This window comes from Vicugna pacos, chromosome 12 (genome assembly GCF_048564905.1).
Source record: "Vicugna pacos chromosome 12, VicPac4, whole genome shotgun sequence".
NCBI classification, from domain to species: Eukaryota; Metazoa; Chordata; class Mammalia; order Artiodactyla; family Camelidae; genus Vicugna; species Vicugna pacos.
The window spans coordinates 35,959,062-35,975,014 of record NC_132998.1 but is presented as its reverse complement, the minus strand read 5'-3'; the positions used below and the strand labels follow the sequence as shown (position 1 = coordinate 35,975,014).

At 42.5% G+C, this 15,953-nt stretch overlaps 1 protein-coding gene across 2 annotated transcripts in view; it reads left to right on the top strand.

Moving 5' to 3' along the window:
* The window catches only part of PLXNC1 (plexin C1), a 138,864-nt gene that overhangs the window by 72,210 nt on the left and 50,701 nt on the right, over window positions 1–15,953 (top strand). For both annotated transcript variants that reach the window (XM_006197949.3, XM_072973227.1), the window contains exons 10-15: window positions 3,875–4,014; window positions 6,747–6,926; window positions 9,313–9,400; window positions 12,517–12,717; window positions 12,841–13,026; window positions 15,311–15,413. In XM_006197949.3, coding sequence (XP_006198011.2) covers window positions 3,875–4,014; window positions 6,747–6,926; window positions 9,313–9,400; window positions 12,517–12,717; window positions 12,841–13,026; window positions 15,311–15,413 — 898 coding nt within the window. The remainder of the gene's footprint in view (window positions 1–3,874; window positions 4,015–6,746; window positions 6,927–9,312; window positions 9,401–12,516; window positions 12,718–12,840; window positions 13,027–15,310; window positions 15,414–15,953) is intronic.

Genomic DNA, 15,953 nt, shown 5'->3' with positions numbered 1-15,953 from the left:
TTTTCTTTGGCAGAATGGTATTTTGCCATTTTCTTTCCATGTCTCACTTCCTTTTACACTTTACCATCTCCACTGCTGGCTACCACTCTTCTCAATTTATACATTTCATTAATATATTAGTTCCATCCTTCTTGGTCATTAATAAAGATGTTAAATAATTCTGAACCAGATACTCACCCCTGTAGGGCCCTACAGGGCACTTTCCTTTAATTAGTTGTGCTACCTTTCATCTCTCTACTGTCCTTTGGTTTCAGATTTCCAGCTGGTTTTGAATCCATGTGACTTTTTATCCAGTCCTGTTTGAACTAATTTCATGACTGAAAATCTGAGAGATGTTTTACTGAGTGTTGATTCAGGTCCAGGCTTACAGAGAGCTTTGCTATATTCAGATTTTTTTTAAAAAACAGATTAATAGAGTACAATTTGGCCTTAATAATCTAAGCCTTTCTAATGTACCTCTTTCCAATATTCTTTTCAATCATAGTGGTATCTTCTCCATTAATGTCATGGTAATTTGAATTGTGTTGACGTCAGACTTCACAAAAGGTACTCTCACTGTCAGGAGTAATCCTCTTAGACCTTTTCGAAGATAACTATTTCTTTGCTAACTCCAGGAGCTTATAATGACTTTGTTTAAAAAAAAAAAAACTGGGTATTCTATAATCACCTAATTAACCAGTTTCTAATGTGCTTTTTTATACAAAACAGGAAGTGATTTAAACTCATGAGCAACCAGAGCACATAGTATTTTATTAGTTTAAAATTGTACAGCCTGTTAAAAATAACTCTTAAGTCTTTAAAATGTAACTGACAGGAAGTGGACTATTCTAAGGTTAATTGCTGGACAACACAGAGCTATAAGGGTTACAGCCAGTGGTATTTTGATTTGATAAATGGAAATCCTTGGACATAGGATGAGGGAGGAATCTCACTATAGAGCTGTAAGAAATAATCTCTTTGCACCAAACTAGATTATGTTTTTAAATTAACCCCTTGTATGTGTCAGCTTAAGGGGCCCACTACTTCATTTTAGGTTGTGAATTAACTCTTGATTAAAATACAGAAATAGATCTAAGATATCGAGTGTGTGGTGAGATCATTCTTTCCCTTTTATCTGTACTGGATTTTGAAAACATTTATCAGTAAATATTACAGAAACAGAAAATACTGTATTTCTAAGAATTGTTGCAACTGTACAGTACAGCCATATAGGTACCCTGTGTTTTTTCTTCTTGTGTACTTGCACTGTTTATTTAATGAGGTCCTCTTGGTAGCTCTTTTACTCGCTTATTAAGATTAAAAGAGGTTCTCCAGGCAAACAAAGGACAACTAATCTGACCCTGTTTGCAAGCAGACTAGAAGCATCTGCTTTCACGAGATAGGCCAGGGCTGGATCCCATCCTAGACAGCCAGTGGAAACTTCTCTAAACAATGAGGTTTTAAAATGAAATCCTTTTGAAGCAGCAAGGCTGTCTCTACTCAAGGGGAAATAAAAAGTTGATAAGGTGATGTGGCAGGTCCACTGATGGTGTCTGCAGAGCAAACTATAACCCCCTTCTGAAAAATCTTTTTTAGGTTAGTTATAAGGCTCTCTTTATTCTCTACTGAGAGCAAAGAAGTAGCATTTACTTGGCAGGTTTGAAATCTTGCTTGAGCAGATGTCAACCGTTTAAATATAAGAAGTGAGAAGGGCTATCTCGAAAGAAACCTGAGAAATCATAGCTGACTTGGATATAAATGTGAGTCTGCATTGAGGTTTACATAAAACAAAAACACAGTCTATCTTTCCTCCCTAAGAAGACAGTGGCCCCTCTAGTGCAGGAGTCAGCAAATTCTCTTCTTCAAAGAGCCAAACAATAAACATTTTAGGCTTTGTGAGCCACGCGGTCTCTTTGCAAAGACTCAGCTCTGTGTTGTAGCGTGAAAGCAGTGACAGGCGATGCATAAATGGTGGGCGTGGCTCTGTTCCCCTAAAACGTTATTTATGGACACTGACATTTGAATTTCATGTGTTTTCCCATGTCATGAAATAACTATTCTTTTGACATTTTTTCATGGGCTGTACAAAAACACATGATGGACTGGATTTGGGTCACTCCAGGCAAATCCGGAGTTTGCCAACTCCTAACATAGTACACACATGTCTCCCACAGTACCTAGTGCTGTCCTAGGGATCCTCTAGGTGTTCAATAAATACATGTTCACTTAGCTGTCATCATGTCAGAGCAAAGAATAAGCCTTTTGCTATACAACACACACTTGACATTTGCAAGGGATTTATCTTGAAGTCTTTGCTAATCCCCCCCCATTCCAAGTACCACTCTTGCAGATAATTTCCCCCATAAAATGCAGTCAACTCTAACAGAATAATTAAAGTGACCCTTTCAGGCCCTTCGTGATTCTATAAATACAGGGCTAAAGTCCTTTACTAAGTGATTAAAATAAATTCTGCCACCGAAATCAATTCTCTGTCACATTACATCATTGCTGTGATGACATTAACGATGCATTTACCTCAATCTGCAAAACCAATCCATAGTGATAATGAGTAATGGTGACTGCTCTCCCATATAGCACCTGTGTTTGTCAAGGAGCAGAATGATGAAACATCCTTTCAGTGGGATGGACAGCCCAGCAGTGCCTGCAAGGCCATCGTGAGGAGCATTATATGTGCAAAGGAACAGGAATAGTGGGCTGCTTCAAGCAGCAGCTGGTAGGCAGGTGTGAGGCATGACTGGAGCTCTCCCAGTGCCTTAAGTGGCTTCTTCCTAGATTTATTCTCTAAGTGGATATACTCAATGTTTATGACTTGGCCAAATTTCACGTGATTAAGCGTATCTGGACCTGGGGCTTGTCAAATATCAAGAGTGTGAGTATGAAAATTCACTCATGTTAAAGATCTATGCTTTATTTTGGCTAGAGTCTTAGAATCTTGTCCTGTTTGGTTACCATGTTGTAGAAGAATATAGACTTACTAGAAATGATCAACAAAACAACAACTAAATGGTCAAAATGATAGACAGTAGCATTGTAGGAGAAAAGTGAAAGAAATCAAGATTGCTTTGTCTTTGAAAGGTAAAATGATTCTTGCCATCAAATAAAGGGCTTTTTTTTTAAGGGGGGAATTTTATTAGATGTTGCAAATAGAGAAGTAAGGTGCATAAATCTGCATGGTATGGGGACCCAGTAATCAGGTGATTCCAAGGGAAATTTTCTCAATAAAGAAAGCCCTGATGGAGCTTTTAATGGGTACCCAGGAGGAGATGGTGGTATCTGCAGTCCGTGGAGTAGAACCCGTTGGCCACAGTAGTTTAGGCATCCAGCTATTTGACGTTAGGTGCTTAACAGGTTGATTTCTCGAGATTTTCTTCCCCTGCAGTATCCTCCTTGATTCTAATAGCCTAACTGAAACAAACGAAATAGGAACTGCCTTCTTGGGAATTAAATTTATCCAGAACGATATTTATTCCAACTTAATGATGAGTCTGTTGACGACTTACAGTCAGTGGACTCCTTGTCTTCCCCTTCGTGTTGTGATACTGTGAGCCTCCCGAGGCTGTGAGGCAGCCAGCATTTTTGAGACTCGAGTGATAGCTCGCTCTTCAGACAGAATGTCAGACTCTTCAGCTGTATTTTCAACTGTCTTGTGAGACAAAGACTAATTGGTTTGACCTCATGCTGTCGCATGTTGAGAGACATGAATCTTCAGCACTCTTCCTTGAATTCATTGATTTCATTAAACACTGTCTGCTTGTGTTTGCAAAATGTTGTAATTTCCCAGTGATTTCTTCGAACTGCAGCGCATAAACAGAGTTTTTGGGCCAATGCCATTTCTTAGCTTTGATCTTCTGTTTTAATCTTTTATTTCCAATAGGTCTTCTACATTAAGTCCATTGAGCCACAGAAAATATCGACCTTAGGGAAAAGTAACGTGATCGTCACAGGAGCAAACTTTACTCAGGCATCTAACATCACAATGATTCTGAAAGGAACCAGTACTTGTGATAAGGATGTGTGAGTTCAAATATCACTCATTTATTCTTGGGAACGTAGTGAAAGCTAAGAGTTATACCAAAGGGATAGTACTGTGAGTCTACTCTTTATGTAGTCAGTTTTTTCCCTTGTGGCCAAAGAGAGGCAATTAGTTTGCATATATGATGAAACATAATTTCAGTAAGTAAAATAATTTAAACACTGCATTTGAAGTTAATTGTGAGAGAATCTGTCCCATGTTACCCCCGAAATATCAGTACACAATAATTTCAAGATGTTGCCTGTGTGGTGCCTTGATTTGTTTTCATTAACAAAATCAAGTATTTTGAAGAGCAAACATCATTTTGAAGATGACCCACTTAGAAAATTAGTTGAGTACCTTGGAATTTGATGGGAAAATATGGCCTCTCCTCCAATGTATGACCTAAAGTTGGAAAAGGAAACTTTGGGATCCACTTTATTCTTTGTAGCCTTTTCTTTATTGGATTAGCTTCAGGCTCAGATAATAACTAAATAGAACATATATTAGTTTTAAAAAAAAGAACAACAACAAAACACCCCAACACTAATATCTGGCCCGTATACCATCTGAGTATCATTATTTCTATGACCCCATTCCCCTAACACACCCTTTCAGTGAAACTTTGAGAGAAGGAAATTTTAGTGTTTGACTAACACCCTTGTGCAAATGTTTCCCCCACAAAGAGCTGTAATAATAATAACATACTAGATAATTTGAGCTTTCTGCTTGTTAGTCTTGATAAGTGTGAGTTAATCTGAAGTAAAAGATGTTGCAGTCTACACGAAGTATAACACTGAGCTGGTTTTCATCATGGAAATGCATTGAAGGCAATCCACTGAAGTGTGGGGTCTTGGTTCTGAACTCTGAAAATAGATTTGTACAGCATTTTAATCTGCCACACTTATTTACTGAGTTCTCTGTTTTAATTCATTTGCGGTGTGTAACTGCCATCCCCTTCTGTTCCTAGCAGTAAATTTGGGATGTCTGTCCTTTTGATGGGAAAAGCTGCTCACTGGGGGCTCTCCTAGGTTCTACTATTTACTGAAATTATCAAGTGCACATTAGTGGCTGTATCTATGCGACATAGGTATTTTTGTACCATTTATCCTGGCAAAATACCTTGCTGCAAAAATCTTTCATTTTGTGTAGTGAAATCTGTGAAGTTAGACACCTGTGTGTTCACTGAAAGGCAATCAACTTCACTGGAAAATAAGCCGTTTTTCAGAGCATTACCCTGTTTCTGACTCTTTATGCTCTCATTTCAATTCTGAATGTGTCTTGAGATACTGCAGTTATTAGATTAAACGACTCAGAGACCTTTCTGCATGTGGCATCTCAGTAACCACATCTGTGTGGTGCACCCAAGTTCACAAGCAGTAAACATAATACCCAGTTAATCTCACACCTGAGTTCGTGCCGTAATCCCGAAATCTTTTAAGGTGGTGTTTTAAAATGTCTAGTTATCCTGAAGAGAAAAATATAAGAATAGTAGTGGAATGACCCACATTTCTGTCTGTCTCCTTCCAAAATTGATAAACAAGTTTGAATTTTAACGATCAGCCATTTTACAATGAATTTCCTAGAGCTTTGCTCTGAATATAAAACCTTAGAATGTAAATCTGAGGTGATATAAGTACAGACTGATGTGAATGTTTTTTGAATTTGCCTTATTGTTAGAATCTATTATTAGTACTTTAAAGGCTATATGCATTAAAGTTGATAATCATGCACATAGCCTTTAAGTGGTAATAATAGATTCTCATGTAGCTTAATTATACTGGGCATTATTTGGACAAAACTCTGTCTTCATGAGTTGTGCGTTAGAGGGTCACTGTAGATGTGATGTACAGAGGAAGCTACAGTTTCAGAGGGAATGTGGTAGAAGGCTTTGCTTTGACTTCTGAAGGGTGTCGAGGGCACTCCCTGCAGATTTCGGGAGCACCCAGGACAGTCCCAGCTAAATGCCAGTCTGGAGGGACTTGAGAGGCAGCTTGGCTCTGATGCTGATTCATCCTGAGACCCTGGGCTCTTGGCATGGACTTTAGTCTTAAGCTCCCTGCTCGTTGAACTGCAGAATCCCCATCTCTGCCCAGGGCTGGGTTCTACCCACCAGTGTTTGACTGGGACTTCTTTTTTTTCAAGCTTTTCACTATGGCAATTTACAACCACACACAAGAGAGAAGAATGTCACGAACCTCTCTGTACTCATCCTCCAGCTTCAGAACTTAACGTTTTGCCAGTATTGTTTCATATATCTCCTCTGCATTTTTGGAAGTGAGGGAAGGATGGTGGCTGGAGTTTTTAAAAAGCATATCTCAGGATATCTCATCATGTACTTTCACTCAGAGATCCTTCAGGATTTCTCTCTCACAGATAAAGATAGTGCCATGATCAACCCAACAAAATTAATGGTAATTCCTTAATAGACTTTAATACCCAGTCCATTCCACTTTCTAGCAGTGCTTCGTAAAGAAAATGGTTACATCTCCTTTCCCCACTTCCCATGGGAATGCAGATAAAAACATAAAAATGCATGAAAGAAAGAGGAACCCCTCCCCAGCTAATGCCCCAGCTGGACAAGTGGGCCCTGATTAATCGGCAGTGGCCTGCCGCTGTTCGGATAGTTTGTGAGCTGTTGTAGTTCAAGTGAAACTCATATCCTGTCACCTTAGGTAACTGACTGTGCTAAGCGTCTGTGTCGTTTAAGAGTTCTCGTTCTGCCCCTTTCTAGGATACAGGTTCGCCATGTGCTCAATGACACCCATATGAAGTTCTCTCTTCCATCAAGCCGAAAAGAAATGAAGGATGTATGTATCCAGTTTGACGGCGGGAACTGTTCTTCCGTGGGACCCTTGTCTTACATCGCCCTGCCACACTGCTCCCTCATTTATCCTGCCACCACCTGGATCAGGTATGTTCTAGCGCATGTTTTTCCCTCGTTGTGGTTAAAAGGGTCACATGCATAAAGATCATGGAATTTACTCAGATAAACATAGAAATAATTGTCATGTCTAAGTCCTCCTTGCAGAAATTTAGGATTTATTCTTAGAAAACAAACACATGCCTCATAAACAGTTTGCTTCCCCTCGTCACAGTAAACAGTTTGAGTCCATCCTGTTTTACTCTTAGCCATGGCTGCTGGGAAACTCACAGCTAAAACGTCTGTTCAGACTCTGGTTTCTCTTCAGATCGTGTAAATCTTACACATTTCAAAACATGTTCGATTGAAGTAACCATGCCTAAGTTTCCGATACAAATACATAACCCTTTTCACGATGTTTCACTCCTGCCCATGACTCCAAACCTTTTCTTTCTTACATCTTTCCTTTTATAACTTTTAGAATAAGCTGTTTTGAATAATTTGAGGAGATATTGGGAGCTGTCTAAATTAAAAACAGTATCTGCGTTTCAAAGATACTCCCTAAGTGAGATATGGAAATTCCAAAGAACCCCTTTTAGACAACTCCGTGATATTAAGGGAAAAAAAATTCTCCCCCTAGTTGAATTTAAATTCACATTGAGATTTTGGAATATAACCCTAGAGATATTTTCTCCACCTAACACAGCATGAAACTAACTTTCAAAGTACTGTCTAGGTGAATCTGCAGATGAAGCTTTGTTAAAAAGAAAAAAAAGAAAGTGAAAAAATCACTTCTAATATTCTTATTTAAGATTATGTGAGAGGTGGCTATATTAGGCTGCTGGGGCTGCCATAACAAAGTACCACAGACTGGATGGGTTAAATAACAGAAATTTATGTCATCAAAATTCTGGAAGCTAGAAGTACAAGATCAAGGTGCTGTCAGGCCCGATTTATTCCAAGTCCTCTCTCCTAGGCTTCTAGATGGCTGTCTTCTCCCTCTGTCTTCACAGTGGTCTTCCCTCTGTGCCTGTCTGTGTCCTAATCTCCTTTTTGTATGAGGACACCTGTCATATTGGATTAGGGCCCACTCTGATGACCTCATTTAACCTGCATTACCTCTTTAAAGATCTAACTCCAAATCCAGCCACAGTCTGAGACACTGGGGGCTGAGACTTCAACACTTTGGCCCGTAACAGTGGCATAAGGAAAACTGAAATTTCCAAACCAAGGCTCTAGAATGGTTTGGACTCTGTCATGGGTCTAAATTCTCTCTATAAATAGAAGTAAACATTGATGTGGCACTTCCCCCATGCCTGGTGTGTTATATCTCTTGACTCAGTAAACCCTCACAAGCTTAAGGAGTCTCCCATGGGGAGCCCTTTTCCCAGATGAAGAAACTGAGGCACGGAGCATTCAAACAACTTATGCAAGCTCCAGGCAGTCTGGCCCAGGGTACTGTGCTCTGGGCCGCCCGTGTTCTGCTTTGTCATAAAATAAGAGGCTTCTTAATGTCCTGTCACCTGTGACATTCTGAGTGTGTGTCTCTCGGTTACTGCTGGGCAAGAGTGTGGCTCTGCAGCCTGGCCATTGGCAGAGCGTGTTGGTTTGGTTTTCTAGAAATCGTAACAGGCTGGCATGAGGCCAGCTCAGCCTTCACCCTCATGAGTGGAAGGTTCAGAGCTCAGTGTTTTCCCTCTACCCTACACAAATTGGCCTGCTCATGCCCACCTCCTGGTCTTGTACGCATGGGCCCCGCTGGACCACAGAGCTGACTGACCCAGACTCCTGTCCCTTGGAATGAGTGTCTAGTAACCCTGTGGGCAGCTGTTTATTTCACATCTAATGACCACTTTGCTTATCTGCAATTATGTGCTAAGAATCTGTGAAAGCATTTGGCTTAGTTTTGGAGAGAGGAACATAGCTGTTATTTATATGGTTTACCAAATAGGAATTTAGACTTGAATGTCATTTATAATTTTTTGTCCAAAGTGTTCCGTGTCTTTCTACATAAAATGTAATTGGTAGGTTGGGAGTTTGATCTTGAAAATTGTAAGATTGAAGAATCTTCATATAGATTAAACAGAAATTGAACAAAATTCTGTTTAGTGAACCCTTTTCAAGGTACAGCTGATGATCTCATTATATGTGGCAGAATGACACAACAGAACTCAAAATTCTGTAAAAGAATTTGGGCATTTTCATAGAATTAAAACCTGAATTTTTATATTTGTGTATCTTAAAAATGCTAACCCTGTGGCCAGGCTCATTAAAAGACCTGTAAAGTCATCCTGCATTTGCAATTAAAATTCATCAATTTGCTCTCCAATGTAACTGAGTTTAATAGTAAGTATGAATACATTGATAGGTTTATTCTTCAGTGCAAGATACCTGTGTGTTTATCTGTGAAACTCCTGTTACTGTTTTTCCCTTGCAGTGGTGGTCAAAACATAACCATCATGGGCAGAAATTTTGATGTAATTGACAACTTAATCATTTCACATGAACCAAAAGAAAACGAAAGTGTAAGTCTTCAGCTGCTTGTAATAATAGTTACTGTCAAGGATGATTTTGTTTTCGTCACACTAAAATCTGTTGGGATATTTTTTGCTTCTGTGCCTTTGTGCTATTATGAGCATTTACCTGTTGCAGGATCTATGATCTATACCGTCTGTGCCATAATGGAAATAATACCTCCTACTTGTAGTTGTGTGTTCCGAGTTGTGGCACAGAGGGAAGAGGAGTGAACTTGATGTGACAAGACCTGCCATTTCCTCCATGTGTAATTTGTGGCAAGTCACGTTAATGAGACAGTGTTTATGAATATGTGTGAAAATGCCTTGTGAGTGGCTGAGGTGTGATGTAAAGAGTCAGAGCATCTCCGTAAAGAGTAGGTGGTGGTGGTCCCACTGCACAGACAGAGCTGTAGGTCAGGGGTAAAGTGACCTGCTTCAGTCCAGAGGCCCTGCCATGTGCTTCTCCTTCTCTTGGCCTCGTCTCCTCTACCTGGTCTGGTGCCCGCCTTCTGACCTCACCTCCTCTTGCCTTTCATGTCCCCACACAGGGGTCTGGTCCCCACCCCTCACTCAGTTCTGACCCCAACATGAGTCACACCTGGCCCCTGTCACAGGAAATGATGGATCTCAGATGCATGTTAGGGCCTCTGAGTGTACTTCTCAGCTCTTCTCAAACACTCCCCCCACGCTTTCTTCCCCTTTCTGTCTTTCCTTCACGAGAGGTGTGAAGATTAAGCCCAGCCAGACTATTTCCTGCCAAAGCTGGCAGATTTGTGAGTGGCCACAGACCTGGCCTCTGCTTGGGACCATTGTGGCTTCAGGCCGAGATCCAGGAGGCCTTCCTAGGTTCTCCTTAGAGCCTTGTCATACACAGGGCCGCCTGCTGACACCTTTCGGGGCCAGTGCCAAGCCTCACGTTGTGTCTGATTCCAGACCACGTCTCCATGTTGTCAGCACATCCTGCTTAATGGTTCATATAGACTGACCCTCTGACCAGAGGTATTGCCTGTACTTGTGAGTAGACTTGCTTTCCCTCCCCAAAACTGTCCCTAAATCAAGTAGAATTTATTGAGCACCTGCTGTGGGCAAAACACTTTGCTGGCTGCAGGGGCAGAAGAGAAATGAGAGACTCACATTGCCTGCATGGAGGGAGATGGCTAATCTACACTGGGATTGAAAGTTGAGAGCACAGAATGTCATGAGGTTCTAAGTCCTCTGATTCCCTTCCAGCTCAGACACACTAAGTCCGAGAAGGCACTAGGTGTTTCCACATGAAAGAGAAATTCAGTCTGGTTGGATTTAAGCAAGTGTGTGGCGTGGAGCCAGATGGGCGGGATTTGGACAAGTGGAAGCAGGGAGGCGATTTCAGGTGCTGAGGATGACAAGTTACTCACAGGCCCCAGGTGGGAACATCAGTGAGCCCTGATGGAACCCAGAGATGGGTCAGGAACAAGCCAGAGGGATTCCTGGAAACCCATATTGGGCCATAAGAGAGTATCAGACTGGAAACTTTGCCCTTAATTCTGTAGGCAGTACGGAGCTGCTGAAGATAAAGATCTTCACTGTGAGCAGGTGGTGACACGAGAATAGGTATTTTTATGATTATCTTGGAAACGGTACATAGGACCATACAAAGAAGCAGTAACTTAAGAAAGACCAGGAAGACCTGCTGACATCTCACACACGTCCGGGTGCCTGCGTCAGCAGGTCCTCCAGGCTGAGCGGTCCTGGGCTGTGGTCGGAATGGCAGGTCCAGAGTGTGGGGAGATAGTAGAGCTAGACATGACGGGTTATCTCTGTAGCATTGTCATTAGGGGAGGTGACATTGTCGGAGAGACGGCACAAAGGAAGAAGGGAAGAGCGCCTAGGATGGAATCTTGCAGAAGAGCTTCATTTTAAGAAGTGAAAAAAAATACGATGGCCAATGAAGGTGGCCAAGAAGCTGCTGGAAACTAGAGGAGAAGAGTATTTTCAACAGTGGTAGCTGGTCACTAGAGCAGAAATTTAGAGGGTTGAGAGCACTGGGGTTAGGGTGACCCCATCACCAGTCATCTTTCTGGAAGGCATCCTCAGTCGAAAGCCAGCCTGCTAGGGTTATGGCTGCTGAGCAGGGAGAGGCAGTGGGTTTCGTGGTTTTCTTTGTGTCAAGTGAGATGCGAACGAGAGATTCAGGGCAGTAGTTTGGAAAGGTGTTGGGAGGGGAGGTTTGGCTGGTCCACATCTCAGCGCTTTGTGTCAGATTTTCCCACCTGTCGCTTCTTCCTGCCCCCTTTTGAAAATCCCAGTGTTAGACAGGAAAGGGCAAAGAGGAAAACTCCCTACTAGGCATATTTCTGTTCACAAGCTGTAGCTACTCTTCTTTAGAACGCTTGTCAGCCTCCCTTCCCCAGCAGCTTCTCTGCCCCGCTCCCTGCCGACCTGAACATGGCGATACTCATGCCGGGTTGTTTGTTTTAAGAAAGCCAGTAAAGGGGCCGCACGCTCTGCATTGTTTCCCATCTTCACGCTCTTCCTTTCATGGGCCCCGTGTTGTCCTTTTTACTTTTGTTTCCCCTGTTTTCTGTTAGGCCTGCAAAGCCTTTTTCTCTTTGTGGTTAGTGATTTCAGCTAAAGCGCTGCGGGAGGTTCCCCAGCAGAATGATTCAGCCAGCGGCGCACAGGCCTGCAGCCAGCCTGGCTGAGGGACCGGCTCCCCTCTTCCTGGAGTTTCCTTGATGCCTTGATGGACACCCAGGCCCGATGGTGGAGAGTCTTTCCCTTTCTCTAGCTTGCTTCTTCTGTCTGAGTACCCGTTTTTTCCCACTGTGTGACCTCTTTCATTATTTCTAATTATTCTACTTTCATTATTACTAATAATATTATTAATCACAGTAGCATTTGTTGAGAGCTCTTTTATATGGATTTGTGGGCATTTTTGCACAGAGTCTCCTTTAATTTAGTGAAACTTCCTCTTATTTAATTTAGGGCTAATTCAGCCCTGTGAGGAAGGTAGTATTGTTACCCCATTTTACAGAGGAGAAAACAGAGGCACAGAGGGGTTCTGTTGTGCAGGTCACTAAGCTCTTCAATCCCAGATTTCAGATTCATTGATGAAGCCGTCAAAATGCTCTTTTCTTCTCCCTCAGGTCTCTGAATACTGTAAGGCAACTCACTGCAGGTTTTCAGCCCCCACTTTGAGTTCAAAAGGGCGTACAAATGTCACTGTGAAGCTCAGAGTCCAGGAGACCTACTTGGATTGTGGGAGCTTGCAGTACCTTGACGACCCCCGATTTACGGGGTATCGGGCTGAACCTGAGGTGGACACAGAATTGGAAGTAAAAATTCAAGTATGTCTCTCTCACTTCAGGGGTGGGGGTGGGGACGTGCTCCCCTCAACCGGAGAGGTGTGCTTATGTTTGTGGGTTTCTACGAGCACCCTGATTTCTTCATCTGCTCCTTGTTCTTCACAGAAAGAAAATGATAACTTCAACATTTCTCGGGAAGACATTGAAATTACTCTCTTCTATGGAAAAGGGGAGAAATTAAATTGCACTTTTGAAAATATAACTAGAAATCAAGATCTCACCACCATCTTCTGCAAAATTAATGGCATCACCGCCGCAAACAGCATTGCTGCCTCGTCCAAGAAAGTTCTCGTAAGTCACCTGAGAGTCCTGTTGGTTTTACCTTATTTCCTTGGCTCAACTGGAAGCCAGGACAGAATCTTGTATGGATCTTGAGATCTTCACTTTAAGTGAAGATAAACAAAGCTGCTATTACAGGCCTCAGCATTATTCCTCCAAAATAGCTTGTGGAATTCATCCACGTGCCTGTTCGAATGTCAAAGCATTGAGCATGCCATTGTTTATAATACTAATGAGTCTTGATAGCTTTTGTCCTAGCCATACGTTTAAACTGTAGCATCTGCAAGCAGAATCTCTAGACCCATTAACAAATGAGCTGTCATTCTTTTTCCAAATGCAGAGGTGACATGTCTTAGCAGAAACCCAGACTGGGGGCCTCTCCAGAACACTGAAAGTGGCAGTAGAGTCCAGTGGAGACCAGATAATCTACGGGTCATGGGCTGTTTCCTCCACCACAAAGTCATACTCACTGCATTTAATCTTTTCCCAGACATGTTTGAGGGTCCCTCACTGGTATATTTATGTCCCACAATAAAGATGTGAGACCATGGGGAAGGGAAACATTTTAGAAATCTCCCTTTATAGTGTTCATGCTATATGAGGCCCTGCACAGTCTGTATCCCCCCCAAATGCTTTATAATCTGTTGTCATAAATAATTGGATAAAGGACAAGAAAAAACATCAGACTGGAAGTCAAAACAAAAATGTGTTCATGTCCTAGCTGTGCCAGTTGATAGCTGTGTGGCCTTAGATAAGTCGCTTGGCTTTGGCTGAGCCTCCCTTTGTGTGTCTGTTGTATGGTAAAGAGGTTAATAGTAAGTATAAAGTGAATAATAACAACTAAACTCACAAGTGCTCCCACATGTCAAGTTAGTTGAGGAGAGCAAACGCCAGCACCCTTCATTATTCATGAATAGTTCCTGAGTGCCTGTGCTGTGACAGGGACAGAGAAGAGAAGAAAACAGACCCCCCAAAAACCTGCCTTTGTAGAGCTTACCTAAAGAGGCATCTCATATGGTATAGGACGTAAATTGAGAATGTGTTACATGGTGGTAATTGTTATGAAGAAAAGTGAGACAGGGAAGGGAATAGGTGTCGGGGGGTGGGGGCAGTGCCGCAAGGTTTATGAGGTGGGCAGGAAAGGGCTCCCGAGAAAGATGACATCTGAGTCAGGACGTCAGATGAGAGGGGGAAGGAGCTGGGGGCTGTCTAGGGTAGAGTATTCCAGGCACAGGGAACCCCGATTGCGGAGTTCCTGAGTTAGGAGCCTGCCGGGTGCATATAAAGGGCAACAAGGAGGCCAGTGTGGCTGGAGAGGCGAGAGCAAGGGGAGAATATCCCGAGAAGGTTAGAGAGTTCATGGGGGCAGCAAGGATAGCCGGGAGATCATTAGGACCTTGTGGGCCATTGTGAGGATCTGGCTCTCAGCTCTGGGAAGCCACAGGTGAGTTTTAAGCAGCAGTACCCTGAGCCCGCTGACTTAAATGCCAGTATGTCTCGACATCACGACAACCCTTCAAAGAGGCACAATCTCCATCCCATTTTAGAGATGAGGAAAGTGGGGACTGGATGGCTAGGTGACTAACTCAGAGGACAGCAGGTGGCAAGACTGGAATTTAGAACCTGGGCTGTTGGAGTCCAGAGTCTGTGCTCCTGCCGCTTGGCCCAGATGCCGCCACAGGAGCAGCCGTGGCTCCCAGGGTGGAAATGTGTCTCAATACTTCTTTGTACGTCAGTGCTAAATAAGACTTGATAGAGAATTCTTCCATTTACAAGTTTTACAAAATTTTTATAACCAAAAACTAAAATTGGAAAAGGCCCTCGGGGATCATGCAGGCAGCATTGCCAGACTGGCTTTTACCACAGGCTGCATACTTCAAAGTAGGCCTGTCAAGGGAAACACAAGACGTAGAAGAGATTTAAAAAAAAAAAAAGTTGGATTATTTCCTTAGTCAAGGGGTAAGAGGGTTTCTCACCCACAGGTTACCCTCTTAATTACCCTCATTCCTGCATTTAAAACTCCCAGGGCAAAGAGGACCACAGTGTAAAATCTGTAGGTCTGGTCCCTCACAGCTCAACTGACTGGAGTGAAATCTGAAACCGAGGCATGGGGAATGTTCTCCACTGGCTCAAGGTCACAGAGCTCATCTGCCCAGGGATGGAACTTGAACTCAGATGTTCTACCTAGCTTGCCACCTCATTTGGCATCTTGGAGACAACATTTGGGGGAAAAAACTGTGTACCTAGATGTGGGCCCCACCTCGACTGGGTCTAACGATGCTCTTTGTCCCGTTAGGTCAAACTTGGAAACTTGGAGCTCTTCGTGGAGCGGGAGTCAGTTCTCTCCACTTGGTATTTTCTGATTGGACTTCCCATCTTGCTAGTGATTGTCATTTTTGGTAAGTGCCCTGTTTAATTTTGCCAGAGAAATTATTCCCTGGGGCCTCTCGGCAGGCAGAAAGACTTTCCACTTTCAGGGCTGTTTGCTTCAATTAAGTATCAGTGGATGAAAACTCAAATCAAAACTTTGGGAAAGGATTAATAGGTACACATTGAGGGCTTTCTAAACATTTTTTAGGATGCCTTATTAATAAAAGGCTGGATTACAAAGACAGTATCTTGGTGTTAGAGAGAATCCACTTTGCTTCCCAGATCCTGTGAATTGTGATGAGAAATGTCCCCTTTACATTATGTCCTCAAAATTCTTCCAGAATTTTGGACTCCCAGGGTTTAGTTATTTCACCCTGTCTCCTCTCACCCGCACTGCAGCCCTGCTTTTCCTGGCAGAACTATATTTTGGAAGTGTGATCCGTGCCATGTATTAAAATGTTGCAAGTTTCATCCAAGCACGTGATCCCATGATGGTTGCTCATTGGATGAATCTGGCCCATCGATGCATTTTTTTTGGCCCATGTAGCATTTTAAAACTTTGAAGTGGT